Source organism: Gopherus evgoodei, chromosome 17, assembly GCF_007399415.2.
Source record: "Gopherus evgoodei ecotype Sinaloan lineage chromosome 17, rGopEvg1_v1.p, whole genome shotgun sequence".
Taxonomy (NCBI): Eukaryota; Metazoa; Chordata; order Testudines; family Testudinidae; genus Gopherus; species Gopherus evgoodei.
The window spans coordinates 19,927,416-19,954,679 of NC_044338.1; the positions used below are offsets into that span (position 1 = coordinate 19,927,416).

General features: G+C 48.1%; 1 protein-coding gene across 5 annotated transcripts; it reads right to left on the minus strand.

Annotated features, from left to right (window-relative positions):
- Positions 1–41: 41 nt before the first annotated feature.
- RASL10B (RAS like family 10 member B) lies at positions 42–27,255 on the minus strand. 5 transcript variants are annotated; one of them, XM_030536967.1, is made up of 5 exons: positions 27,078–27,255; positions 21,418–21,482; positions 18,276–18,641; positions 5,418–5,542; positions 42–4,618 (listed from the first exon to the last, which is right to left on the minus strand). In XM_030536967.1, exons 3-5 carry the CDS (start codon positions 18,489–18,491, stop codon positions 4,348–4,350), a joined length of 612 nt encoding a protein of 203 aa, XP_030392827.1. In that variant the 5' UTR covers positions 18,492–18,641; positions 21,418–21,482; positions 27,078–27,255; the 3' UTR covers positions 42–4,347. The 5 variants fall into 5 exon arrangements, with proteins under 5 accessions (XP_030392827.1, XP_030392823.1, XP_030392824.1 ...); XM_030536963.1 differs by having other exon boundaries at positions 18,276–18,647; XM_030536964.1 differs by lacking the exon at positions 27,078–27,255 and adding an exon at positions 24,614–24,632 and having other exon boundaries at positions 18,276–18,647.
- Between the last annotated feature and the right edge of the window lie 9 nt (positions 27,256–27,264).

A 27,264-nucleotide genomic window follows, 5' to 3' on the forward strand; every position in this document is an offset into this window, starting at 1 on the left:
AGAACCAATCAGACATTGCAGGAAGAAGACAGAGACATAGGTACAGAAGAAGGGGAAATGCACCTGATTTTAATCTGATTTCCCATAACGGGTGTAGTGTGTTGCAGGCTTTACAGACACATTGGGAATCTCCAACAAGAAACCCAAAGGGAAGTGGAAAACCAAATCCAAGAAACCTTCAACCTAACAGGTCAGATGAAGAACATCTGGGGGCAGGGATGGGAGGGAATAGAGAGAGAGAGAGACACTCCTAATTAGAGGCTTTCACATCACATCACATCATCTGTACATTTCCTCCAATGTAGACCAAATAATAGATGCACAGTGCAGAGAGAAATGTGGCTCTCGCCTGAGCCCTCCCAGGGAAGACACTCACCAGGAAAATTTGGGAACAATTTTCCTGCCAAGGAAGCACAGTTGTGTGTGTAAAAATGTATATGGTGAAATGTTCCTTCTTTAAACCTTGTTTAAAGAGAGGGAACGGTAACACTTTGTATTAAGGGTATTTTTAGAAATAGGTTAATTCATAAATAATTATGTGATTAGTTATTACAATATTTATTAAGAGCATTGTTAAAAATGCTATTGCGCTTGTCATCTTCTCCCTCCTGTTTTGTGGCTTCACAGCCCAACACTGACACCAATCAATATTACCTGGGGGTCTGAGCATGGGCTTGGAAGCCTGGAATTCCTCAATTCATGTTCCAGCTCTGACACTAGCTCCTTCTGTTGCTTTAGGCAAATCACTTGAGCTTACTACCTCATTTCCCCACCTGTAAAATAACTACACCCCACCAGACTATTGTGAGGATTCAGTGTTTGTAACTCCAGTTCACTCTGAAGCTGAAAAATGCTATATAAATGCTAAGTAGTATTATTACTAATATAATTTTCTCTGAGTCATTGTAGAATATAATAATTACATTTGTAACATTTTTCAAAATACTTAATCAGTGCTATAAAACCTATAACTAAGTGTGTTATAAACTGTTTGCAGTCTTGTTGTAGCTGTGTTGGTCTCAGGCTATTAGAAAAATGAGGAGGATGGGGTAATATCTTTTATTAGCCTAATTTCTGTTATAAACTGCAGGATACAGGGTTATAGTAATCTATGTATTGGCTTAATACGTGATATTTTTACATGATAGCATATTTATAAATGCTTTATTATTAGCACTTACAAATGAGTCTTCTTAAAAAAGTTTAAGGGATAAAGCTGGCTAAAGAACAAGAATAGGGACATAATGTGTTAATAAGTACGATGTACCAAACAGATGACATTAGAACCACCTGTAGCAAAGCATGTTATTACATTGTAGTACATGCAGCGTACAGGATATATAACAAGCAACAGTTAATTCTAGAATTACAATTCCAGCAGAAGGTTCTGCTGATGTCACAAACCATGACAAAGTCCGACAAAGTTTCAGTAGAATCATAAGCCTAGAATTTACAACTGACTATTCATAGAGTAATGTACTGATTGCTGTGAATATGTACTACTGCTCTTTAGTGGCTGGACTCAGCTGTGTGTCCTAGACTCCATATTGATACTAGAGATTTGCCTTTAGTTCTGATGGAGGCCTGTGTTTTTGGAGCAGGAGGATCTATTACCCATTGTTACTGTGAAGTTCCAAGTGGCTATGGTGCAAGTACCTAGGTAGCTGTAGATTTGTTTCCATTCTCTCTCTACATGTTATATGGCATTCCATTTTGCAAACCTAACTGTACATGGCATACAATTTCAGCACAGCGGATAATGACTTAGCAATGCTCCTCTCTTTAGTGGTAATGGTAATTAGACAGCTAAATCACAGCCTATCACATTGCAAAAGTGCTCTCAATATACTTTGTATTCCAGCAAGTGACTTTGGTGATCATGACAGCAAGATTCCAGGGATTTGGTCATAAAAATTAAACTTTAGTTAGAGTTCATTTTTTTTAGAAATGTTGTCTTAATAAAAAGTGTTACCAAGATAGTAATAGCATCATTGTGAAATGGGACCTACCACTGGGAAAATATTGGGCTTTTTGTTTTATTATAGAAAAGGAAGGCTTAAACTTTTATCTTAGAAACTGCAGGTCTGATTTTACTGGAGAACTTGTTTGTCTCAGGTATGGAGTGGGAGTTTCCTCCTCCTCCCTTAAACTTTAACCAAGAAATCTTTTCTCCCAAGTGTTTCTCGTGTGTTTGAGCAAGTTAAAGAGGGGAAAAATAGGGTAGACAAGACCTATATTTCTAAAATATAAAATACAAGCAGAAATTTTTTTTTAAAAAAGGCAGACCTCTTTTTGACTAATTTATGATTGATAAATGTGCGTAAGGAGAGGCACAAATCCAATTTTTCATTTCTTTGTAGGTCATCTTTAAACAATTTGACTGCCTTGCTATAATGTAATTCAGGAGTCTGACATTGGATGGCACCAGGGCTTCTGGCAAGGGTCATGTTTAGGGAAAAGATTGTCTAGGACAAAAATAATAGACGAATCCAGAAAGTGTAACAGCGTATAAAGTATCATAGCATCTCCTTCTAGTAAAGCCTGAACACAGAAATTTCCCTCTCAGGTTTCATTTATTCTATTACAACAGCCCCTGGCTATCCTGGGGGAGACGTCTGTATGTGTGTCTGTGTGTGTGAGAATGAAGCTGAGATCCACTGCAGCTACTGATCAGCCCTTTTAAACAGTTTAAGGAGATAGTCTTGCCTATTAGGAAACTGTACATACTTGCATATAAACTGAGATGTTGACATCTGAAATGTCAGTCAATCTTTGCAAAGTAGCCTTAAGTTGGGGTGAATTTAGCAGGTCAATTATGGTAAAACAACTGTGGGAAAACAGGCGTTTCTAACTGAAGTTCAGTTTTCATTGATCTCTCCTGCCATGACAGTAAGATGTAAGTGGGTTTGAGTCCGCTCAGTTTAAAAACAATCAGTCCTGATACTTATTTATGCTTATGCCCCTTTACACAGAGGAGCACAAAAGATCCTTGATGTAAATGAGCATTAAAACCATCGTGTTTATATTAGCTGTAGGATGTTTCTCAAACACTAGCTATATGTCTACAGAGCACTATTATCATCCTTCAAGGAGATCATTGTCTAGTTTGGTTTCATTATGATGATGATTTTTAAATCTGTACAAAACTGACAGTGGTCAGCTCCAGCAACAAGAGGTAGAACTCCAGTACCCATCCAGCACATCTGGTACAGTCAGATAGGAGTCTGGCAGGGACAGTAGAACTAACGCTAGAATTTCAGGATCATTTTGCTTTAAACCTAGTGCCAAAATGCCAGCTGGGGGGAAAAAATTCATGTAAAAGGAAGAACAAAAATGATGCAGCTAACTGCCAAACCTGGGTGTCTTGTCAGTGGGAAGGGGCTATTCATGCACTCACGTGAGAATGAACACCCCAACATGCACATGCCAAGAAAGGCAAGCCTCAGACATCCGCTCACGCTGTTGAGATATTTAAAAAAAGGTTTGGCGCCTGTAGAAACACAACACGGGAAGGAAACAGGACGGACCAGTTTTGGAGGGAGATTTGTGTGTGTGTAGGGGGGTAGGTGGGGGGTGTTGAACCATCTGAAAATTCTGTCCCGAAATAAAAAAATAAAAAAATCCATTTCAGCCATGCCTCTCACTGTCAGGCTGCTCTGTCCCTGGAGAGAAGAAGCTCCAGATCCAATGGGCAAAAGAAGGGAGGATTCAGCTTCCCTGATGCCATGCTACTCTCTTGGCACAAGGGTGAAGGACCTGTTGACTTAAGGCTGACTGGGTCTTTGTATCCCTGTTTGCAGTGAAAACATCTCTGGTTACCAGGGGATGCCACGCTATGCCTCGTGGTAGGCCGCTGGCATTACAGATGTGTAGCCATACAAATCTGCCACTTGTCAAGACAAGGTCATCGTCAGGTAATAACCAAGCGGCAGCTTTATAGCAGCCTTGCCTTGCTCTGGGACAGCAGGAGACCGGCCCCGCCCCTAACTACGCGGTAACCAGTGATACTTCACCCATCCCTGCTCTCTCCAAGGTGCCCCTCTCCCTTCTTCGCTGGACACCGCATCATCCAGTCCATGATCCAATGCAGAGGCGGGAGGAGAGGAAGGCGCCTAACAGCCTTTTGCACTTTGGAGCATGACGCCGCCTCCTTGAATTGACAGGCCGTGCCATCTATGTGCTGGGGATGGGAAGGGCTGAGGGTGGCTCACTCCAAGGCTTCATCCAGGAGACCTGTGCACCCTCCCTGACACTGCTTCCTTTGTCACGTCCTCCTGCGCCCACCCCTCTGTTTTACAAAAGTGTCTCTGGGGACGGTCATGGGAGCAGGGGGTGGTGAGCAGGGCTTCACATGATGGTGCATCGGTTCCTGCGCAGGGCCCCCTGGAAGCGGATGGTGGTGTGGACGTGCTTGCAGCGGGCGCAGCCCACGCTCTTGAGCAGCTCGCTGAAGAGCAGCAGGATGTGCCAGTTGTACTTGGCCGAGCACTCGATGTAGCCGCACTTCCAGGTCTTCTTCACCAGGTTGGAGACGTTCCAGCGGGGAATCACCCGCCCCCTCTGCAGATCCCGCTTGTTGCCCACAATGATGATGGGGGTCTCAGTGGTGCCGATGACCCTGCAGAGAGGCAGGGCAGACACAGAGTGGAATAGTGGGGGGAATTGGTAACAGAAGAGAAGAAACACGTCAATTTTTTTTTATTGGGATGAAGGCCACAGTCCCTTAACCTCCAACCCGTTACCCCCTTCCAATTTCCTACGATAGCGCTTCTGCTGCTCGCTATTTTATCTTCCTACTAACATTTCTGTCCCCTGGGGATCCCTTCCTATCCCCAGGTCTTGGCTGGGCCTGTCCCAGTGGCAGAGGATGGCAATCCGGAGCCTCCCTGGTGTAATGTGGGGGGAAGGGAGGGACAGACTGGGGGCTGCTGTCGGCAGGGAACTTTGTTCTGCATGGAGGGGTATGGCAGATCCTGCTGTAGCAAACTGCCAAATCACTCACCTCCCTTGTCACAGCAAGCGCAGCTTACAAATACTGGTAAGAAACTCAAAGCTGCTTTGCCAATGACTAGACTTGGCCCCGCTGTGGCTCTTAATATCTCCTTGGCAGCTTGGAGAGCTCCCTTCTGAGCTGTTTGTTGCTCTTTGCTTTTCTATGATGCTTGAGTGAATTTAGTGCAGGTGGAAGGTGTCTGGATCTAGCCTGCACCTGTTAGAAGATTTCAGTCCCTAGGGCTATCAGCAGTGAAGGGAACCAGGAGACTCCTGGAGAGTGCTGGGCTCAGCCAGGGAGCTCCTGCTTACCCTCCATCCTTCTCCCTGCCCCCAGTATAGTCCTGGAGAGGATGCACAGTTGAGAGGTGACTTCAGCTTTGTGAACTGGGCCCTTTCCAGGAGTAAGGCAAGCAGGCACTTACCTCGTTTCTAGGATCTGTTGTCGAATAGTTTTGACGTACTCAAAGCTGTCAAAGCAACAGATGTCATAGACTAGGATGTAGGCGTGGACGCTCCGGAGCCCCCTGCAGCACGTGTCCGCCCACTCCTGCAACAGGCACACAGGAATCGGTCAAAGCTCAGGCACAGACGTCCGCCTTGGCACGGCCCTAGGGGTATCTCTCCAGCCTTTGTGCCAGCTCATGTGCAAGGGCACTACTGGGACCATGCCAGGCCTTCTGCTACTGGGGTCTATGCCCATGCTTTGCTGGACTTGGGCACTGCTCCTAAAGCAATACCACGCCTGCTTCTGCAAACGCGACTGGTGGCACAAAACCCAAGCACCATCGTAGTCTTCTATTTCAAGCCTCCCTAGGGCCAGCTGTACAAGTTAACGCGAGTCCAAAGCTGCGGTTACCATTGCTTTGGGATGGGTGATATTACAGGCATAATGGAGGTTTTCCCAGCAGCAGCCTCACTGCACCCTGGTGGAATAAGTAGCAGATAATTATAGCAGGCACATGCTCTAGCGTTAATGCCCAGGACTGGGACTCAAGCGATCTGGGATTTATTCCTGGTTCTGCTGCTGACTCAGTGTGACAAGGGGTAGTCATCTCCCTGCTCTGTGACAGTGTTTCTCCTCCACCTGCCCCCTCAAGCTCATCCCATCCTGGTTACTAACCTTCCTCAACGCCCCCCACCACAGCCCTCCTCTCCTCTCCTTCTTTACCTCTTGGTCTTCTCTGGCTTGCTCCCTGGCAAATAAACAGGAATTAATTCCAGGAAGTTTTATGGCCTGTTCTTATGCACGAGGTCAGACTAATCACATCAACAAAGCTCCTCTCACCAGCATCTCCAGCTACCTCACCCTGGGTAAAGTTCAGGATCAGGAACCAGCGCGGGGTTAAGTTCTCTTTCCCCCTTAGAGGATGGGTTCAAAGCTGACTCGGGGAAAAGCACTCAACATTACTTATGTTCGTGGGCTGTTTGATGGGCTATATGATTGGCGACTGATGTTGGAGGGGAGAAGCCTAGTTCCTAAAAGTTTGTTCCCCTTTATATCGACATTGGCAGGGCAATGTAGGGAAAGCCTGCACGTGAAGGACCCCGGTCTCCAGGTCTGTTAATTAGGTACTTTCCAACAGCACTAATTTCATGTTCATTGCTAGATACTTAATGGCACTATTAGCGCATGATCTGTCCATGGTTCTGAATTAGGTTGTTGCTAGATTTAGAGAGCTTGCCTCAGCCTAATGAACTCACTGAATGTTATTGTCAGTGAACATATTAAGTGTTCACCTCTGGCAATCTAGACTGTACACATTTTGTTAGAGAGATCAACTACATTTCCTTTTCTGGTCTAGAGTGGCCATTCATCCACATCACAGAATGGCTGGGCCAGGACAGCTCTTTGCTCAGGAAAGGCAAAGACTAGGATACTAGGTTTTGCTAACTAGAAGGCCTGAGGTCAGAAGAGCCCAGAACTGGAAGATCCAGTGGTATTTCACGTTAGAACTGAGAGTCATTGGCCGAGCTGAGTTTGTGCAGGGTGCGGAGGTTAGGACTGGAATGGCAGAAGGAGCTGGTGGTGGTTGTTGTGGGGTGCTCCCAAGCCTAGAGTAGCAGGGCATGCCATAGATCAGCATTGGATGTATTGGCAGAGTTGGGGGTGGCCCAGGATGCTAACAGAAGGGGATGCTGCAAGTTAGGATTGAGATGCCCTGGCACAGCCATGCTGGCAAACCTAGCACAACGGCAGCCCCCACAAAGTCAGGCCCTCATTCCATGGCTTTGTGTTCCTCCCTGCATTGCCTAGGGCTGCAGGGGACTAGTTCGGGGAGGGTGAGGCATGCTACATATACAGTTTAGGGCTAGAAAATGTTAATAAAAAAAGACATTTGTTGAACAGCTGGGGCTTTTCAAGAGCTTCCCATACAGAACAGTCAGTGTTTTGTGCATGATGCACGAGTGAAAATATGCCCTGCTTTTACCTCCTTAAATGCCACCATTCAGAAGCCACTAACACTGCATTTGTTCAAGAAAAAAATAGAAAGAAATACTAATTCCCAGTGCCCAATCCAACCCCATGTAAAGGTTGCATCGGGGCTTCCAGACTGCTGTTATACTGTACACAAGCGCAGCTCAAAAGGTGACTCTAGAAATACAATTGCTGTCAAAGGATCAGAAAGACGCAAGTCCCAGGAAACAAACATAGGAAACATTCCATCTGTGCCTGCTGACCTTGTGCAGTACACAAGAATCCAATCCATGGCAGAACCACAAAGCTATAGCGCTCTGATCGCTGGCAGCCTGGGCTCCTCTTGTGAGCCATACAAACTGGCACCATCAGGCACCTCTCTCACTGCACACGGCTTCAACCCACAATTCTTAACAAAACAGGGATCACCCATCTTTACATGGCAGCTGCTCTAATGGACTGAGGAGTCCCGGACACTATGGAAATGGGTAGAGATTTAGGATTCCATACAATATGGACTCTTATGACTGATAGATTGGGACAGCACTCTATGCAGGAGAAATTGCAAAATCTTGACTGTAGAGTATAAAAATACAGTTAGAAGAAACTATTGTAATTCTTCCTGTAGTGAGACATTTTCGAACAATGAATCATCCCCTCTCACGGTGATGATATTTGGGAATAAAGCAAACAAAAGGAGCTAGGAATGGAAGAAATGGCAAAGGACACTTTTTTGGATCGCTGCTTGCAGGCCACAAAGGTTTGAATGAATCACTGGAATTAGTGATGAAAGAAACCTGTTCATTCATGGTGCCACCCCCATGCCCTCTGGTCAGTGCATGAAAATGACAGGGTGACTTTTCAGTGACTGTTATCAAAGCGATAAAGACTATTATAGTGGCAGCTTATTATCTGTGGGTTAATATCTTTATGGAAGAGTTCCAATATGTCTGGGAGATCAGTATATTACAGCTTATTACATTGAGACTGGAATGCAATTTGCTTGAATGCCATCACTCGAGTCATTTTCAGCATTGTCCATCATGATTTCACTAGGGTGTTATTATCTTATCTAGATTTCACTTAAAGTTGCTTTGCCTCATGACACTAGAAAAGGAAATGCTGGCAGGGAAGTTAAAAGCTCCAACTCTCAGAGACAAAGAACTAGAGAAAACACTCAGGACACAGGAGCAGTTGGGCTGATGTGGATTATGCAAAGTTGATGCCAGTTTCTAAAGGTTAAACTGGTTTCTCTGACAGGGGAGTCAAATATATAAATGGTGTAACTTCACTCCTGTCAGTTAGGTCCTACTAAGGATAAACTTGAATCTTTGAGCTTGATTCTCCACTACCGTAGAGTAAACCTGCCTGCTAAGGGTTCCTCTGAAACATCTGGTACTGACCATTACTGGAGATAGGACACTGGAGTGGATGGACTTGGGTCTGAGCCAGCAGGACAATTTCTATAAGTAACGCCACTGAAGACAATGGATTTACTCTGGTGTAAGTGACAGGAGGACTAGGCCATTACATATTCTTAGTATCTTGACCATTGGAAGGGTCCTTGTTTCTGAAAGGGAGCTGAGTGAACTCGGAGCAAGGGTCTGTCAGTGCAGGTGCCAGGCTGGCCAGTTCTTTCTCCCCAAGAGGATATTCCAGAAAGTAGGTTCTCACCAATTGTCAGAGCATTAGTGTCCAGATTGTGCTCCCCTTATGACGCACGTGTGAAACTGAGCCTGGACACCTCGATGGGTCAGGCTGCTGCTCTCCTGTTGTTTTCCCTTGTGGCATGAGTGTAAGAAAGTTTGCTATGAATTAGCTCCACGCTGCTCTTTCTGTTCAAAAGCACCTCCCAAAAAGTGTGCGACTGTCAGGACTGGCTGCCTGTCAGTCCCTTCACGAAACGCCTGTGAAAGAGGAGCATGCACGCCATCCCTTCCTCGCTACCTCCAAGTGAAGTGTCACCCAAGGCTATAAAGCCTAGTGGATGGATGGAATCATCCTGATAGGCTGCTCAGCATTCCAAAGAGGTGGGAATCCATCAGCGAGCATTCCAAAGGGGCGGGGATTGATCACAGCCAGAAGGCAGCGCAGAGCTGTGTGCTCTCAGCTGCTGAATCCATGTTCCTCCAACACGGGGGAGGGGGGTACATTCTTCTCACAATTGTGCCTTGTTCATGCAACAATAAGGCCGTTCTGGGAGAAGCCGTTGCCATCCCCTGCCTAGGGCATTAGTGGATAAGAGGCTGTTCCTTTTGTCGGAGGATGCCCAGTGAGAGGTGCTTATCTCCTGCTTGCTTGCTCCCCATGCAGCCTCAGCCCTGCTGAATTATGCATTGCCAGAAGCCCTATATTTTGTGTGATTATAAACACGGCATATTTATAGACTGCTGAGCATCGCTTTCCGCTTGGTGATGTAGCAGCCTTGGCCCTGGTGCTCCCAAGTTCTGCTTCAGAGAGGCAAGTGAAGCTATTTAAAGCAACCAGGAGAGGGTGACAGGATCCATGCCTGGTGTACAGTGGCTTGGAGCTAATTCTATTTGCAGTGCTGGCCCCCATGTGAGGTACTGTGTGTGGAGCCCATCCACTGTCCTCCTTTCTTGGGATTGAGGTTTGCCCAGGATTCATTTGGGGCATAAAGGGGGCAATCTCCTGCCTATGTGCTTCCTACAGCTGGGGTGACCCCCTCCTTCACCTGTATATAAACATCTGTAATGTCTAGCTAACCCCAGCGCAGACTGAGAAGCTAGGAGGTGAAGCTGAAGTGCAGTGTTCCAAGCAAGGAGCCAGGAAGGCCACATGGGACCATAGGCAGGGATGCTGGTCTCACCAGCAGATAGGAGAGCATGACATGGGACTGATGGAAAAGCAAGCCCTTATGTGGCTGCCTATGGTGCTGTGATCTAAGGGTACCTCTCTTAGAAAGGCCTGGCCTCCAGAGAAGGTTCAGATTCACTTGCCAATCCATTGGCTCCGCACTACACAAATAACCTTTTGCACTAGCGGCAACCACACAGGCCCTGGTGGCACGATGGGAATGTGGTGGTGGGTTGTGATAATGAACAAGCGGCCACCATGGGAGATAAGGAGTCTGCCTAGCTGGGCTAGGAATCCCTGAAGGACAGCCTCTCTCATGGCCTCTCCAGGACTTGGTCTTTTCAGTCAGAGGAATACAGGGCAGAGCGCCTCGCTCCACATTTTGGCATTTCAGCCTCTGACCAGAGATGAACCCAAGCCGTGACATTTGTCTCCAGGTCTAAACTTTCCCACAGTTCCTGGAGGGCTGGAGCAGTCCATTTCAGAAGCACACATAATCAGAGCTCTCTGGGGCGATGGACACGGCCTGCTGAAAAGCACGTATTCTTTATTCCCAGAACCCACACCAAGCTATTCATGCCCCTCAACCCTGCCCTGGAGGGACCCCACCTCACTTAGTCCTCTGCCTCTCTTCTGAGACTACCAGGAAAGGTGCCAGTTCTGATGGGGGCATCTGTTCCTCTGGAACGGTTCTAACCCACACCACATTCTATTGATAGTCCCCAAGCAAGTCAGTACCGAACTGGACCAACAGGGTGATCTAGAAGGAAAAGCCTTTGTAACCAATGACCAATCTTCTGAGCCATCCATTCCCCTTCCAACAGCCAGGCCTCCTCTTTCCCATTCAGGTGATGCACTCCTACCCCTCTCTACATTGATCCCTCCTCCGCAGCATCGGCTGTAGTGCAGCTAGGGTGAGCCAAGCCCCTGTGTTTCCCACCTCCCTTCACTCCTTTGAGATCACTCCAAGGCCCATTCTTCCTTCCCCGGAAATCTCCATCCGTTTGCACCGTCCGCCCTCTGTGGTGCACACCAAGACAGGGAGTATGTTAGGCATCATCCGTCATGTCAATAAATTACCCATTGCTTTTTCTATCTGTCTCTTGCACTGACCTTTTGTTCCCTTATGCAGCTCTGGGGAAATCCTTCCATTTTTATTCCTTTACTCTATTGACCTCCTTGCATCACAGCAATGCTCCTCTCTGAACCTGTCCAGCTGAGGGGGGCTGAATGCAACTCCCCCAGAACCGCCCAGCTGAACCCCCTTTATATCTGGCTGGGTGCAGGGCACCGAGGGTTGATTTAGGGCTCAAAGGGGATTGAACTGAGGCACTGGCATTGTGCTTGGCTCTTGGCATACACCTGAAGTGCACAGAGTCTAAGGTCAGCGGGGACCACAGTAATCATCTACTCTGACCTCCAGTATAACACAGGCCAGAGAACTGCCTTCAATTAATTCCTGCTCGAACTAGAACCCCTCTTTTAGTAAAACATCCACTCCCAATTTCTCCTCAGAGCTGCCCCAAATTTTTCAGCAAAATGGTTTTACAACCCAATTAAAGCAGAAGTTTTTCCATGTTGGTCAACATTTTCCAGTTTTTTCCAACTGAAACTAAAAACCAAACAATTTTTGGTTAACACTTTTGTTAGTCTCTACAAAATTGGGGGGGGGGGGTGCGCGGGAAGAGGCCACTAGGTTTCTGCAAATAGAAACCTTTTTGTGAGAACTGATTTTTTTTAAACCAAAACCAGAATTTGAAAACCAGAACTGTTTTGTGGGAAATTTGGGGAGAAACAAAAAACAAAACACCCCCTCCCATTTTTTTCCTAAATGCCCCTTAAAAAAATAACTGGCATTTTTTCCAACCAGCTGTTTCACTCTCAGTGCAGTGAAAGGCACCTTTTAGGACCTCTTCCCTCTTCCATCCTTTAGGCCAATGTTTCTCAACGCTTTTGAACCAGGGACCAGCTTGCTACTGTGTCAGGGACTGGCATTGCTCCACAGACCAGTCATGGAGAAACACCGAGTTAGATCGCTCTCTGTTTTCCTCTCCCCCTGGCTAGGCGTAGGACTGTTCATGGTGTATTAGCTCCTTAGCCTCATCTATACACATTTATACCTCTTTAAATATGCTGGTGTAGTCAAAGTGGAACAACTCCCTAGTGTGAACATAATTCTATCGGTATAATGGTGTTCATGCAGACACAGCTTATTCTCATGTACGAAGGGACATAAGCTATCCTGGTATAAAGCAATAATGCCTTCACTCCAGGGATTGTACCAGCATCACTACAGGTAGACATACCAGCCCAGATTTTTAGAGCTATTTAGGAGCTGCTGCGCTCAGCATTGCAACACCTAACTGATTTAGGAGCCAAAGTCTAATTTTCAAAAGGGAATTAGGCTCTTGGGTGGAAATGAGACGAGCTCCTAAATCAGTTAGGCATTGCAATAAAGACCTTTAAAAATCTGGGCCTGTTCTACACTGAAATCAGAGGTGTAGCTGCAGCATGGGTAGACATACCCGAGCTAGCTCTACCCAGGCAGGTCTACACCACCCACCATTTCGGCGGGTAATGATCGATCTATCAGGGTCAATTTATTGCATCTAGACTAGATGCAATAAATCGATCCCCGAGCACTCTCCTGTCGACTCCACTGCCGCGAGAGGTGCAAGCGGAGTTGACGGGGGAGCGGCAGCAGTAAGTAAGTAAGTGAAGACGCCGCAGTAAGTAGACCTAAATAGGTCAACTTCAGCTACGCTATTCTTGTGGCTGAAGTTGCGTATCTTAGATCGATCCCCCCCCAGCTCAGTGTAGACCAGGGCTAAAAATAGCAAGGAAGCTGCAGAAGCATAGGCTGTAAAAGCCCAAGCCAGGACCCTGGATACTTACTCAGGTGACTAGCCCTGCTGAAGTCCATGCTATTGTGTCATTCTGGTGCTCAAGCTAGCTAGATTAAAGCTAACTTGGGTATGACTATATGACCTGGAATCATGGGCAGCAGGTTTAAAACAAATAAAAGGAAGTTCTTCTTCACACAGCGCATAGTCAACCCGTGGAACTCCTTACCTGAGGAGGTTGTGAAGGCTAGGACTATAATAGCATTTAAAAGAGAACTGGATAAATTCATGGAGGTTAAATCCATTAATGGCTATTAGCCAGGATGGGTAAGGAATGGTGTCCCTAGCCTGTGTTTGTCAGAGGGTGGAGATGGATGGCAGGAGAAAGATCACTTGATCATTACTGTTAGGTTCACTCCCTCTGGAGCACATGGCATTGACCACTGCCAGTAGACAGATACTGGGCTAGATGGACCTTTGCTCTGACCCAATGCAGCCGTTCTTATGGTCTTATACCCCGTGATTGCAATGTAGACATGATGTTTCTGCTTGAAACAATTATTCTGGTCCAAAACTATATCAGGCCTTAAATTTGGAAATTGTTTTTGCTCTAATCTACATCATGATCAGATATTATGGGGATGAGCTCTAGATAAATGCTTGGAATAAATAAAGAGCCAGCGCTTCCTATCCTGGGACTAACTGGAGCTGGAGCCAGTGGGAAATAAAGAAAAGGGTCACATGATGTTTTTTCACAACTCAGAACAGATTCAGTTCAAGTTTGGGGAGGGGAGTGTCTGGATTCTACCCTGGCTGTTTCCCCATGAAAAATTACTATCTTGTATCTTAACAGCAGAGAACCTCATGTGTAATCCTTAGGCATATGTTCCTTTCATACCCACCCCTCCATTAGATTCTGCACAGCATGGCCCACATCCTCAAACAGCAGCTCATCTGAAACTGAGCAGCCTTTAATTATCTCTATTTTGATCCCATTTTGTGGCTTTCACAACCTGAATGAGATTCTGGTCACTCATGCTGAGATGCTTCCTCCCCACAGCCAGAGATCTCCACCAACTCTGAGGTGTTACTCAAAACTAAGTCAAGAACGGCTCCTCCTCCTACACAGGGCCCTTGCTATCCACTCCCTTGGGCAAGTATCCCTCAGGACAAGACGCAGAGTTAAAATTTCTAGACACCATAAATGGATGCTTCTTGGAGAAGCTTGTCCTGTAACCTAGAAGGAGTAAGGCAATTCTTGATTTAGTCCTAAGCGGGGCATAAGATCTGGTCCTAGAGGTGAATATAGCTTGTTCTGCTCAGTAATAGCAACCATAATGTAATTCAATTTAACATCCTCTGGGGGGCAGAGGGGAAAAGGAATGGCAAAAAAACCACCACGGTAGCATTTAACTTCAAGAAAGGGAATTACACTAAAATGAGGAAGCTAGTTCAACAGAAATTAACAGGAACAGTCATAAGGGTGAAATGCCTGCAAACTGCATGGAGACTATTTAAAAATACCATAGAGTCTCAAACTAAATGTATACTCCAAATTAAAAAAAAACAGTAAAGAGGACCAAAAAAAATGCCTCCATGGCTAAAAAACAGACTAGGAGAGGTAGTTAGAGACAAAAAGGCATAGTTTAAAAACTAGAAGTCAAATCCTACTGAGGAAAATAGAAAGGCACACAAACTCTGGCAAGTCAAATGTCAAAGTATGATAAGGCAGGCCAAGAATGAATTTGAAGAGCAACTAAGTAAGATCACAAAAACTAACAGCAAAACTTTTAAAATACATCAGAAATAGGAAGTCTGCCAAATAGTCAGCAGAACCACTGGATCGTCAAGATGCTAAACAAGCACTCAAGAAAGACAAGGCGATTGTGGAGAGGCTAAATGAATTCTTTGCATCAGTCTTCACTTCACAGGATGTGGGGGAGATTCCCCACACCTGAACCATTCTTTTTAGGTGACAAATCTGAGGAATTGTCTCAAACTGAGGTGTCAGTAGAGGAAGTGTTGAAACAAATTGATAAATTAAACAGTAATAAGTCACCAGGACCAGATTGGATTCTCCCAACATTTGTGAGGGAACTCAGAGATGAAATTGCATAACTGTGGTATGTAATCTATTGTGTAAATCAGCCTCTGTACCAGATGACAGGAGGATAGCTAATGTAATGCCATTTTTTTAAAAAGGCTCTTGAGGTGATCCTGGCAATTAGAGACCAGTAAACCTAACTTCAGTACCAGGGAAATTGGTGGAAACTATAGTAAAGAACAAAATTATCAGACACAGATGAACATGATAGGTTGGGAAGAGTCAATACAGGACTGGAAAATGGGATGGATCTTTCAAAATTGCCCTGTTCTGTTCATTCCCTGTGAAGTATCTAGCACTGGCCTCTGTCAGAGAGAGGATATTGGGCTAGACGGACCATTGGTCTGACCCAGTATTGCCGTTCTGTTTTTATGTTATTACACTTCTCTGGGACTATGCTTTCCCAATCTGCAAGAAGGGACATTGTGAGGATTCAGCTTTGGGCTGAAATTAAGCACATGAAATATCAGCCTCAAAGGGCATTTTTGGGCCAGTTCTACCCTTGGGTAATCGATACACACTTAGCCGATTATAAAGCGTCCATCCCCATAGTATCTACATTGGAGATGAGAATCAGAGCATGGATTCTGTTCTGCCACCTTAACTATGGAGCCACTACCCTGACTAACTCCATAACCATCACCGGTCCCCTACAGATTCTGAAATCACCCTCGCACCCTGATTGATCGCCCAAGAAAATGTACTGACTTCCCCAGACAGAAGGCATAAAAGTTAATGTCTCAACAAACAAGTCAGAAATTAGCGGCGACTTTACATTCTGCATCTGCTGGGAGATCAATGAAATTGTACTGCACTGTTTCAGGACGATGCCCTGGTACACTACGAATTCTATTGCTCCCTCAGACTATGGGTTGGGATGTCGTCCGTTACAGCCTTTGATTTCGCCGGCTGATGTTGGAGGGCAGAATATCCCACTTTGGATTAATTTTCAACAGAACTGCCTGTTTCTGTTACAGCAGCCAAGCATCCTCAAAAGATGCCAGGTTTGTTTTATGTGAAGAACGGCAAGAGAAACGCACCATACCCGGCAGATCATTAGGGAAGGTAGGAAGGGACAGCAAGGGACTGAGCCGCAGGTCCAGATTCACACAGGGAGTTAGGCGCCTGGGAAAATCAAACCTATTTGTTCAGGAGCCTGACCTCAGAGATCCAAGCCTGGCCAAACGTCACATGTTATTGAGCTGTTTTTATTCCACTCGAGGAGGAATCTGAACTAGGGCAGGAGCCATCCTGCAGCAAAAAAAATTTCAGGACCAGACTTCAAAGAGAAACTGCTGAGCTTCAGTTCATCTACAAATTTGACACCATCAGCTCAGGTTTAAACAAAGACGGTGACTGGCTAGCCAACTACAAAGCAGTTTTTCCTTCATTGGTGTTCATACCTCAGCTGCTAGAAGAGGGCCTCATCCTCCCTGATTGAACTAACCTCATTATCTCCAGACTGATTCTGGCCTGCATATTTATACCTGCCTCTGGAAATTTCCACTACATGCATCTGACAAAGTGGGTATTCACCCACGAAAGCTCATGCTCCAATATGCCTGCTAGTCTGTAAGGTGTCACAGGACTCTTTGTCACTTAGTGCAGGGGCGTCATTCTCCTAGGCCCCGTGTCGGCAAAGCATTTCAGCTCATGCTTAACGCCCATTTAAGTCAGTGGCGTCATGTACGCTGCAGCTGGAGGTGGAATTTCCAGCTCTAGTGGATATCCAAGACCTCTGATCGAGCTAGCACAGTAAAACCAACTGCACAGCCCGGGGGGCGGCAGGAGGAGCTAGTCACAGGAGTACGTACCTAGGCTCATAGACAGGATTGTACTAGCCCATGCCACTGCAGCTACACTGCTACTTTTAGTGTGCTAGCTCGATCCAAGCCAGTGCGTGTTCCTCTGCCCATGCTGGAAATTACACCTCCATGCTGCAGGGTGGACATATCCAGGTGTCGAACGGAAAGCACATGCTGCAGTGATTCGCTGAACAGGGCCACAATTCCTACGGTCACTCAAATGCCTAGGCTGAGCTAAGAAGACACCATCCTTTTAATGATAAATAATAATAATAATACTTAGCTCTTATGTAGATCTCGAAGTGCTTTGCTGAAGGAGGTCAGTATCATTATATCAATGTACAGATGGGGAAACTGAGGCATGGAGAGGGGAAGTGACTTGCTCAAGGTCACCCAGTAGGCCAGTGGCGAAACCGGGAATAGAAGCCAGGCCTCTTGAATGCCAGTCCAGTGCTCTATCTTCCTACTTTCTCCTCTGGAACTATGTACAGTATCCAAAATGTTCCTGGGCCATCAAAAACGTTCAGCTCTAAATGGGGGTTCAGGGCTGTGGGAGAGGGGCACATATTCTGACAGGAGAAGGGGCTAAGCATGGAGCCGCAGATGGGCAGGTTGGTTATTTGGGGTTTGGATAATGCAGGGGTCACAATGCATTTTCTGCATGTTTTTGTGATTCCTAAAGTTCATTGCAATTCTCACTGAGACCTAATCTCTCCAGCGCTGAAAGACGTCAGTTCCCATGACACTGCAGATTGTGCCCTGCCGTATATTGTAACTACCATGAGAATCAGCCAGATTGCAATATGTTAACATTCAAAGGGACAACAACTTCCCTGGTTTAGCGCCTTCCAGTCAAGAGTCTCAAAGCAATTCATGAAACTGAGGGACCAAGAGTGGAGGCGACTCACCAAGGCCATGATGCAATTCAGGGATTAGAACCCAGGTGTCCTGATTCCCAATCCTAGGCTCAGAACACTAGAACAAACCTTCCCTGAGCAGCTCTCTTCTAACACATTTGTTTATCAGGCAAATCTTGCCCCTGACATGTAAGACACAACCTGATCCTAAGAGGAAAACTACTGCAAAAATATCCCTGGGCTGCATCTTTGCAGGGCTGTGGATTAGCGTCCTTAACGGAAACCCATCATATGCCGAGTCAAATGGCATAGGGTCTCTTCTGTTGATGAGTCAGAGCACATGTGACCTCAGGGGAGACTCAGAACCGACTCCCTTTGTTACCAACAGGCCCATCTGCTTTTGGCTCGTGTTACCGGATCAGCGCCTGGCACACATACCTGCAGCGTGTTAACTGGGAAAGATGTGATGGGTGGGAAGTCCATGATCTGTAGGTCGTGCACGTGGCCGTTCATGACCACGGCTGGCAGGTAGACACGCCGCGTCTTGGTGGGTGCGCACGCCTCGCTGAACTCGTTGTAGAGGAACTGGCGGACGATGGCGCTCTTCCCGACCCCTTGAGCTCCAAGCACGGCGACCTTGAAAGTTGTCACCATGCCTCCCGGCCGTGGCCCTCCCACGCGACGTGGCGATCGGCTCCTTGGCGCAGGCCACTGCGTTTGCACTGCCAGGAAGGCCCCCGGGCTGCATATTCCAGCGGCTGCAGTTTCAGCCCCATTCAGGAAGCATTTCCTCCTCCGCCCAGCCTGTCACTGCAAGACCAAGAGCGACCCAGTCAAACAAGACACCTCCTCCCAAAGTATCCCAGGCAGCCTCACACCAAACAAAACAAACAAACAAACAGAGCCCTGCCTAGCTAGCTACAGCTCGTACCTGGCCCCACAGTATCTGAGCACCTCACAGCCTTTTAATGTATTCATCATCCCAGCCCCAGTGGGCTGTTATGCCCATTTTACAGGTGGGAAATTGAGCCACAGACTCAGTGACTGGTCCAGAACAGGGAATGGAACCCAGGTCTCCCAAATGCTAGATAAGTGCTCCGACCACTGGGCCATCTTTCCTCCTACCTCTGCCCCTTTCCATCACCTGTGCTGACAAAGCCCGGCTCTCCCCCATCACTGCCACCTCTGTAGCAGATTCTTAACAGCCCCATTGGGGGCTGTTTTAAATGACACCAGCTGGCCCTGGTCCCCTAGGGATCACGTTTCCATCACTCTCCTTGCCCCGGTGCAGGGGGCTGCAGGGAGCGAGGTTGAGGAAAGGGCTCCAGGCTTGGCTGTACCCCCAGCAGAGGACTTAGTGACATTTCTGCAGCCCTAGTAGCTCAAAAGGGAGCAGAATGAGCCAGAGAGTTAGTAACTGGCTCCACTGAAGGGAAATGAGACAGGAAATTAAGTCACAAACCCCCTTTTTTAAACAAAAAGGAGACAGTAATGACCAGTTACAGCACCTTGCAACGCATCCAACTGGACAAACTCACTACATTCAGCAGCATGGAAATGCAGCCAGGCACATAATGCATTGCACAACAGGTTGGGGGTGGTGGGGCTGAGAATGGAACACTTTCATCAAAGGGCAACAGTGCAACTCTTGTGCCAGGCTGCAACTCCTCAGCAGATATGTAGCAACCACCCTAGTACTGCACATAGAAGACACGCCGATTGTAACAGACCCAAACAATACTGGACTGATCCAGAGACCAGTATCCTATCTCTCTCCCATACAAGATCACTCTGTAGGTCCATGAGGTCTGCCATCCTGCCCCCTCCTCTGCTGGATCAGTCCAGAGGCCCATCTAATCCAGACTCCTGCCCTCCTTTTTCCCATACTGGATGATATCATAGGTCTACCCAGTCCAATATTTGGCTTCTGGCTGCAGGCACATTATCCCACTAGGTCCTCCACTATTCCCATGGCCAATTGCGCAATGCTACACATGGTGGGGGCCTCATTCCTTCCTGACCCCTGCAGGCAACCAGCTTCTGCCATGAAGCATGAGACTTGATTAGCCTGACTTCATAAAGGCTGCACTGGAAGTCATGGCCAGGGCGGGCAAAACGGTGCTAAGTACACATGTTCTGACAGCGCCTTTCCAACACTAAGTTAGCAGCATCTTGACTTGCCCAACAGAATAGCTCATGCACAGCTCCTGATAAAGGAAGGGAGGCAGATCTAGCCTCAAATGACCCCCAAAAAACCAGGCAGAAAACAGGAACAAAGAGGAGCAGCAGGTCTCAGGATCACGCCTCTCACCGGGCCTTCCTCCCCTGTCCAGAGGGAACCTCACCTCAGCTTTCCCCCTCCACCTATCCCTTCCCCAGCTACAGGCGATAAGTCAGAAGAGGCTGCCACACATCAATTCCAGCCAAAGGGAAGGAACAGAGTTTGTATTACTGTAGCATCTAGACTCTCCAACCTAGATCAGGGCCCCATTGCGCTAGGTGCTGTGCATAGATACATAGGATCAGTGAAATGGAGGCCTGGGAGGGACCTCAAGAAGTCATGAAGTCCCGCCCACTCTTCTGAGGCAGGACCAAGGAAACCTAGACCAGGCCTGACAGGGGTTTGTCCAACCTGTTCTTAAAACCCTCCAGCGAGGGGAATTCCAGAGCTGTTGCAGAGCTTCACCACCCTAATAGTTAGAAAGCTTTTCCGACAATCAAACCCAAATCTCCCTTGCTGTAGAATAAGCCCATTACTTCTTGTCCTGCCTTCAATGGACTTGGAGAACTGATCACCATCCTGCTTAAGGCAGCCTTGAAGATATCTGAAGACTTATCAGGGCCTCCCTCAGTCTTCTCTTCTCTAGACTAAACATGCACAGTTTTTAACCTTCCCTCATAAGTCAGGCTTTCTAAACCTTTCATCGTGTTTGTCGCTCTCCTCTGGAGTCTCCCCAATTTGTTCACCTCTTTCCTGGTGTGGTGCCCAGAACTGGACATAGTACTCCAGCTGAGGGCTCTCCCATGCTGAGCAGAGCAGGACAGTTACCCCTTGTATATGGCACTCCTGTTAATACACCTCAGAATGATATTAGGCGTTTTTGCAACTGCATCGCGTTCGTTATCTCTCATTCAATTTGTGCTCCACTCTCACCCCTGGATCCCTTTTCAGAAATACAACTTCCTAGACAGTTATTCCCCACTTTGTAGCTGTGCCTTTGATTTTTTCGTCCTAAGTGGAGTATTTCGAATCTATCTTTAGTGCAACCCCACCCAGCCTGGTGCCAGACACAAATTTGATAAGCATCCTCCCAACCCCATTATCCAAGTCATTATCCAAGTCTAGTAGTACTAGAGCCAACCCTGATCGGCGTAGGACTCCACTAGACACACCCTCCCTGTCTGACAGAGAACCACTGATAACGACTCTCTGAGTAGACTCTTTCAACCAGTTTTGCACCCACCTTATAGTAGGCTCACCTAGGCCACATTTCCCTAGTTTGCTTATGAGAACGTCACGTGGGAGTGCGTCAAAAGCCTCACTAAAATCAAAACAGACCAATCTACTGCTTACACCTACCTGCTAAGCCAGTAACCCTGTCCAAAAATAGGGAGAGATGGTCGCTGCCCCAAATAGCTTACAATCTAAACAGTCAAAATAAAGGAAAGAGAGGGGACATGATTAGCCCAACACCACCCAACAGCAGAGCTAGGAACAGAACCCAGGTGTCCTGAGTCCTAAACCAATGTCTGAGTCATTGGATCAATTGCTTGCAAGTTAATTCAAGGCCTTCCTATTAAACTGTGTACGGGCATGTCCACATGAGGCTAGGTATTACTCAGCAATATTAATCTGAATTAGCTAAGGGTGTGAAGTTAAAGTAGACTAGTTAGCCATATTAAACCCCTGTTTGCATGCTCTTATTCTGAATGCAGTTTAGCTTAATTCACATTTACTTTCTGCACATTTTAACTAATCCACTTTAAAAACATTCATTCTGATTAACTTTCTGAGTGTTCCCATGTAGACAAGCGCTGAACCTGGGCCTTGTGCTGGGGGCAAGCAGACCAAAATGGGGCAGCCCAAAGGTGAGAGTGTTTGATAGCTGCATATCCAGAGGGATCTGTCTCTGTTTCTCCATCAGGGCCCAAGTGACCTGGTAGCAGTCCCCCCTGAGAATCAAGTGTAGACCAGGAATGAGAGAATTTTAGAGCATTTTGACATTTCATTTGGAAATTTAGCAAACTAAATAAAGGTGAAAAACACCCAACAACAACCCAGAAGGAAAACAAAAAAAATTGGTTTGCGCCTAACAAAGTGTTTTTTTAGGTTTGTTTCAGCAAGGGGGGGAAAAAAACCCACCAAAATACTTTGTTTTGGTTTGAACTGAAATGATTCTCTCCTCTTGCCTCTGGCCCCACCCCAAAGTTTTCAGTTTGGCACCCAAACCAAACAAAATCAGTTATCATCTCAGCTCTAGATAAGTGACTAGGATAAATTAGTACAGGCTACTGGGGATGATGAAGAGGTGGAATTCACCAGCCACAGCTTAGGGCATTTCTAAATTGACACCTCCCAGAGCTGGGAAATCCATCTTGTGTTCGCTTGGACAAGTGGAATTGTATTTAGCTGGGGCCATCACTCTGCTGCATGAACAGCTTAATGTTTCATTTCAGGGTTTGATTAGTTATGTGATTAACTTGACGGAGGCTAATTTCTGAGCAGGCAGATCCGCCGAGTACTACAGACGTGGATACACATGGAGAGACACATGCTCGTGTCTGGAGACAAATGTGGATGCGCTCTCAGGGATGTGCACGTGAACACACAGGCACACTCTGGGACTCATGGAGACGTGGCTACACATTCACAACACATTCACGCACACAGAACGTGGCACACATAGATGTTTATCCACACACACCAGCCCAAACACATGCATCAACAACACTGCCTACAGACAAACGCACCTGGCCACATTCACATGGATAGGCAAACAACAATGCACACACAACCAGACAGATGCATATGGAGATATGTTCATGTGGCTGCATCATGGCTGAAATCCTGGCTGCTCTGAAGTCAATGATCAAACTTCCATTGACTTCAATGGGGCCATTGTCTGCAGAGGCCTGGTTTTAGCCCAAGGTTTCCCATCAGGCACAGGCAGCTAAGAAAGAAAAGGGGTTTCTTTAAGTCTAGGGCAAGCAGAGGATTCAGAATAGAAATAAACAGGGACCTCAGGGTGAGCCCAGTTCTGCCTGCTGGCAAGCCCTGACTCAGTCCCCGTGACAGTGCAGTGTTGACCAGCTGTGGCTAACAGCACTGTCCTCAATTATGTGGTAATAACTGTGTCACGAATATAGGGGAAGGCTAGCAACCTTTATGTATGCAGTAGCATAAAATCCCACTGCTGACACCATGTCAGCTCCCCCCGCCCCACACTCTGAGGTACAGATCTGGGGACCTGCATGGGTCTATGACTTTGCCCTGATTGTGAGCGCCACTGGGAAAAGTGGAGCAAAGTTGATGAAGTGTCACAATAGCCTACAACAATAAATGTTGATGGGAAAAAGAATGCAAAAAGGGAGACAGATTGTATTAGTCCAAACCCAAAGGCCTCCTCAAAGAGTGTTAAAAATCACACCTGGTAAGCAAGAAAAGTGAGGGACTGGAAATCAACGAACCAAAATTGGTGTGTCAGAAATTCGGTCTAACTGGTGAACAAAGCAATGAGGGGGATGGGTTGTTCTGTCCAGCTCATAAAAAAGCCTTAGAGGAGAAAATAAACAGATGGACAGACATGAATGCTGGCTGCCTGAAACACAAGAGAGGGGGAAGGAGAGAACTTCACCAGTGTCACAGCTGCCACCCACACTGTCCCCTGGCACCCTGAGATATACTACGATAGTGCTGTGCTTTCGTTGCTCTGATCCTGAGAGACGTCCTGACCAGACCAGGCCAGACACAGGGAGCCCAATGACACTGCCATCTGCAGCAGCTCCACCAGATAAATCCCTACCACTGCTTGGGATGTGAAACTGTCACATCACCTTTCCAAGTGTGTGTCCTTGTCCCTCCCCACCTTACATCTTCTCTTTCCTCTCTCTAAGCCAAGACTGTATCTTTTACAACACTGCTGTAAGCCTGTGACCAGGGAGGCAGCTTAGCAATAGCCAGAACAACAGAGGCTAGCCCGGACTCGGGCTGGATGGAAGACAGGGCGCTGAACCCCTGGGAAGGTTGAGTCTCACTTGGCCCAACAGCAACCCTATCAACAGGCTCTCTCTCTTCCTTTGCTGCGAAGGTGTGGTTGAGATGCAGGACTAATGGAGGGGAAGCAGAGAAAATAGGGGGCTTTATGTTAACAGGAGAATCAGGGGGGCTTGGAATGGGGAGCTGGCTGGGACTCCAGAGTCCAAGCAACTGGAGCTATGCTGGTATACGGTGTGTAGATGCAGAGAGAAGGGGGGTTTCCCTCACTGTAGGAACGCCATTTCCCCAGGTCAATGGAAAGGTTCTTCTGCTGCCCTGGCTGTGTCTACACTAGGTCAGACTTTTCACTCCCCTGAGCGATGAAGGTACGTCAGCCTCAGTTTTATGTGTAGACCAGGCCTCAGCATTGGTAGCACACCTGCTCCGCTGGATTTCTCCCCCACTCAAAACCACAGGCCTGTGGCTGTTAATGCTGCAGGAGAATCTCCCTTAGCTAGCAGCAGTATTAAAGCTTTTATCCTTTTTGTAGGTCTCTCCCACAAGAGGACAACATAATCACCAGTTCATGAGCAAGCAGCTCATGAGCCACCAAGCCAATTCCATACGAGAGGCAGGGAGATCCTCTTCTAGGGAGCTGGGCTGGAGGGCCATGGTTCTGGCCAGCACTGGTAACCGCGTTCCATTGTGTGGTTTCTCCTCAGACAATGTCCCACGCGCTTCTGAGAGGGGCCTTTGATGTGTTTGCGGGTGGGGAGAATGGCAGAGGATGTGTGGCAATGCCAGGCCCAGCCTCCTTTGCTCCTCCTTCCCAGATATGTAGCCCCCTGGCCAGAGTTTGGGATGGGTCCCCAGGCTGTTGGAAGAAGGAGTGGGGGATGGAGGACTATGCCAAGAATTGCCTTCCCTTGAGGTCCTGCTTTCGGAGATGGCAAGGGAGCTTGGCAGTGGGGTGATTCCTTCCCCAGTTGGTCCCTGTCTCAAGAGGGAGACTGGGCCCTGAGTTGCCGACAAGGACAAGGCCAGCAGTTTCTGAGCTCTGGGAATCTGAAAGGCCCAAAGCATACCTCTCCTTCTCCCTTCACAGCGGCAACAAGGCGCAATCAGCTCTCACTCTCATTACTAGGCCAATCTCCTGCTCTCCCAGCAAAGGAAACAGCCAGGTTATTGCTGTGAAACGAGCATTTCTACAGGCAGAGCGAAACTGGAATTGTAATGAAATAACCTGAACTCTCCTAGCCCCCTACATTTCCATGGGGCCTTCCATTCCTCCAGTGCTTCGTAACCAGTCATGGCTCACCAATCTCCTTTTGGCTGTTAGCCCTGCCCAACAGAGGAGGAAACTGAGGCATGGAGGGGAAGTGTCTTGTCCAAGGTCACCCAGCAGGCCAATGGCAGAGCTGAGAACAGAATGTAGGTCTCCTGACTACCCTGTGCTTTAACCACTAGGCAAAGCTCCCTCCTCTTCACAGGACTGGTGTCCCTAACAGTGCACTCTAAGGTGAGACCTCAAAGACTGCCGTGCCCTGAGCTAAAGTAGCGACTAGCTCAATCCAGCCGAGACTTTTATATCAGCCAAATTCCCACCATAGTTGGATACCCTCTTACTGCCCCTTGCAGCCAAAGGTTTTGGCTACAGGTTCACACTCCGAGTGAAAGTACCACATGCACGGGGGAGTTTGGCAGTTAGAACTTGCACATAAATAGTGCATGTATGCAGTGAACTTGTGCACATCGGCCCATGGGCGCATCCGCAGAGGGTCAGCCTTTGCAGCGAGCACGTGCATATCAGGCACATGCAAGCGAGCGCCTGGGCCTGTGCAGAGAGCGCGTGCACTTCAGCGTGTGCCCAGTGCCCATGGAGCGAGCGCACGCACACACGCGCAGGTGAGCACAGGCAGACCGCGTGTCCCCTTCAGCACGTAGCCCGGGAGCATGTGTCAGGGTGTCGGCGTGGGAATATGCATGAGAGTTTGTATGGCGGTGTTGGAAGAAAAATAAGCTGCTACGCCCACCTGCACACACCACAATATGCTGTAGGGAAAGTCAGTGCCACCCAGATGAAACCTTAGCAACTAGCTCAGTGTAATATGGAGGCCAGGGAGAGCCTGGATGGACCCTGGGTCTGGGGGAGGAAGGGGGGGGGGTCTCCTGTGAAACTGACCAGCCCTGAAGCCTGGAGGGAGGGTTCCCCAGTGTGTCAGGGACAGGGTCTGGGAGAAGCTCCCGGTTCAGATTTCAGCATCTCCCCAGTTCCAAGCTGACAAGCTCTCTCTTGAATTACAGACCAACCAGCAGCAGGAGGGAGAGGGTGCACTGCTGGGGGTGCGGGGCTCAGCAGGAGGGAGTGGGTGCTGGGGGGCTCAGCAGTCCAGTGTCTGGGGAGCCGGATGGGGCCCAGGGACTCAGACCGAGGTTAAACTTCTTCCTCTGCACAGAGGCAGCATCCCTTCCCTTCTCCCCAGCGTGGGAATCTCACCTGCTCTTTCCAGGACCTTCCCAATCCATCCTGTCTCCCCCTTTCCTGCCAGCAACCCTGGACCCCCTGAAACGGTTCGCCAGGCTCCAGCAAGCTTTTTCCTGGACCCAGCCCTTTGCTGCCAGGCCGATCCCTCTCCCCCCGGCTGTCTGCCCCACTTCTGGCTGCAGCGGCCCAACCCCACCACTTGGGGGGAGCGCTGCACTGACAGTGGTTTGCTCTGTATCCCTCCCAGAGTAGAGCTGTGCCGGGCGGGGGGGGGGGGGGGGGACGTGCTGAATTCTTCCCCTGCCCCTGTCCTGGTGGGATCCTGGACTCAGCCGGCCCGGCTGCTTCTGCCCCCCAGGTGCCTAGGCTGCCCAATTTCAACTTTGGTTCCTGATTTGTTCCTTACCTGGAAAAACACAACCTCCCCCCCCCCCCGCGCAAGCCACCTGGAACTTTATTGCATCGGGCTGGGCGCAGCAGCCCCGGAGCCCCCCCGGCTTTCTGCCTTGCCCCAAGGTGTCTATGGAGCCGGAGCTCCCTCCGTCCCCGGGGTCCTTACCTCGCCGCGGTGCGAATCCCAAGGGCGCGCTGCCCCCCAGCCCAGGCACCTGCTCTGCCCCGATCCCCTGGAAGCGGGGCTGCGGCGGGGGAGGGTCGCTTTTCCATCCAGCAGCCCCAGCTCCCGGGGACTCCGCTCCGGCCAGGCAGCTGGGGCTGCCGGGGGGCCGGCGGGGGGAGCTCGCTGG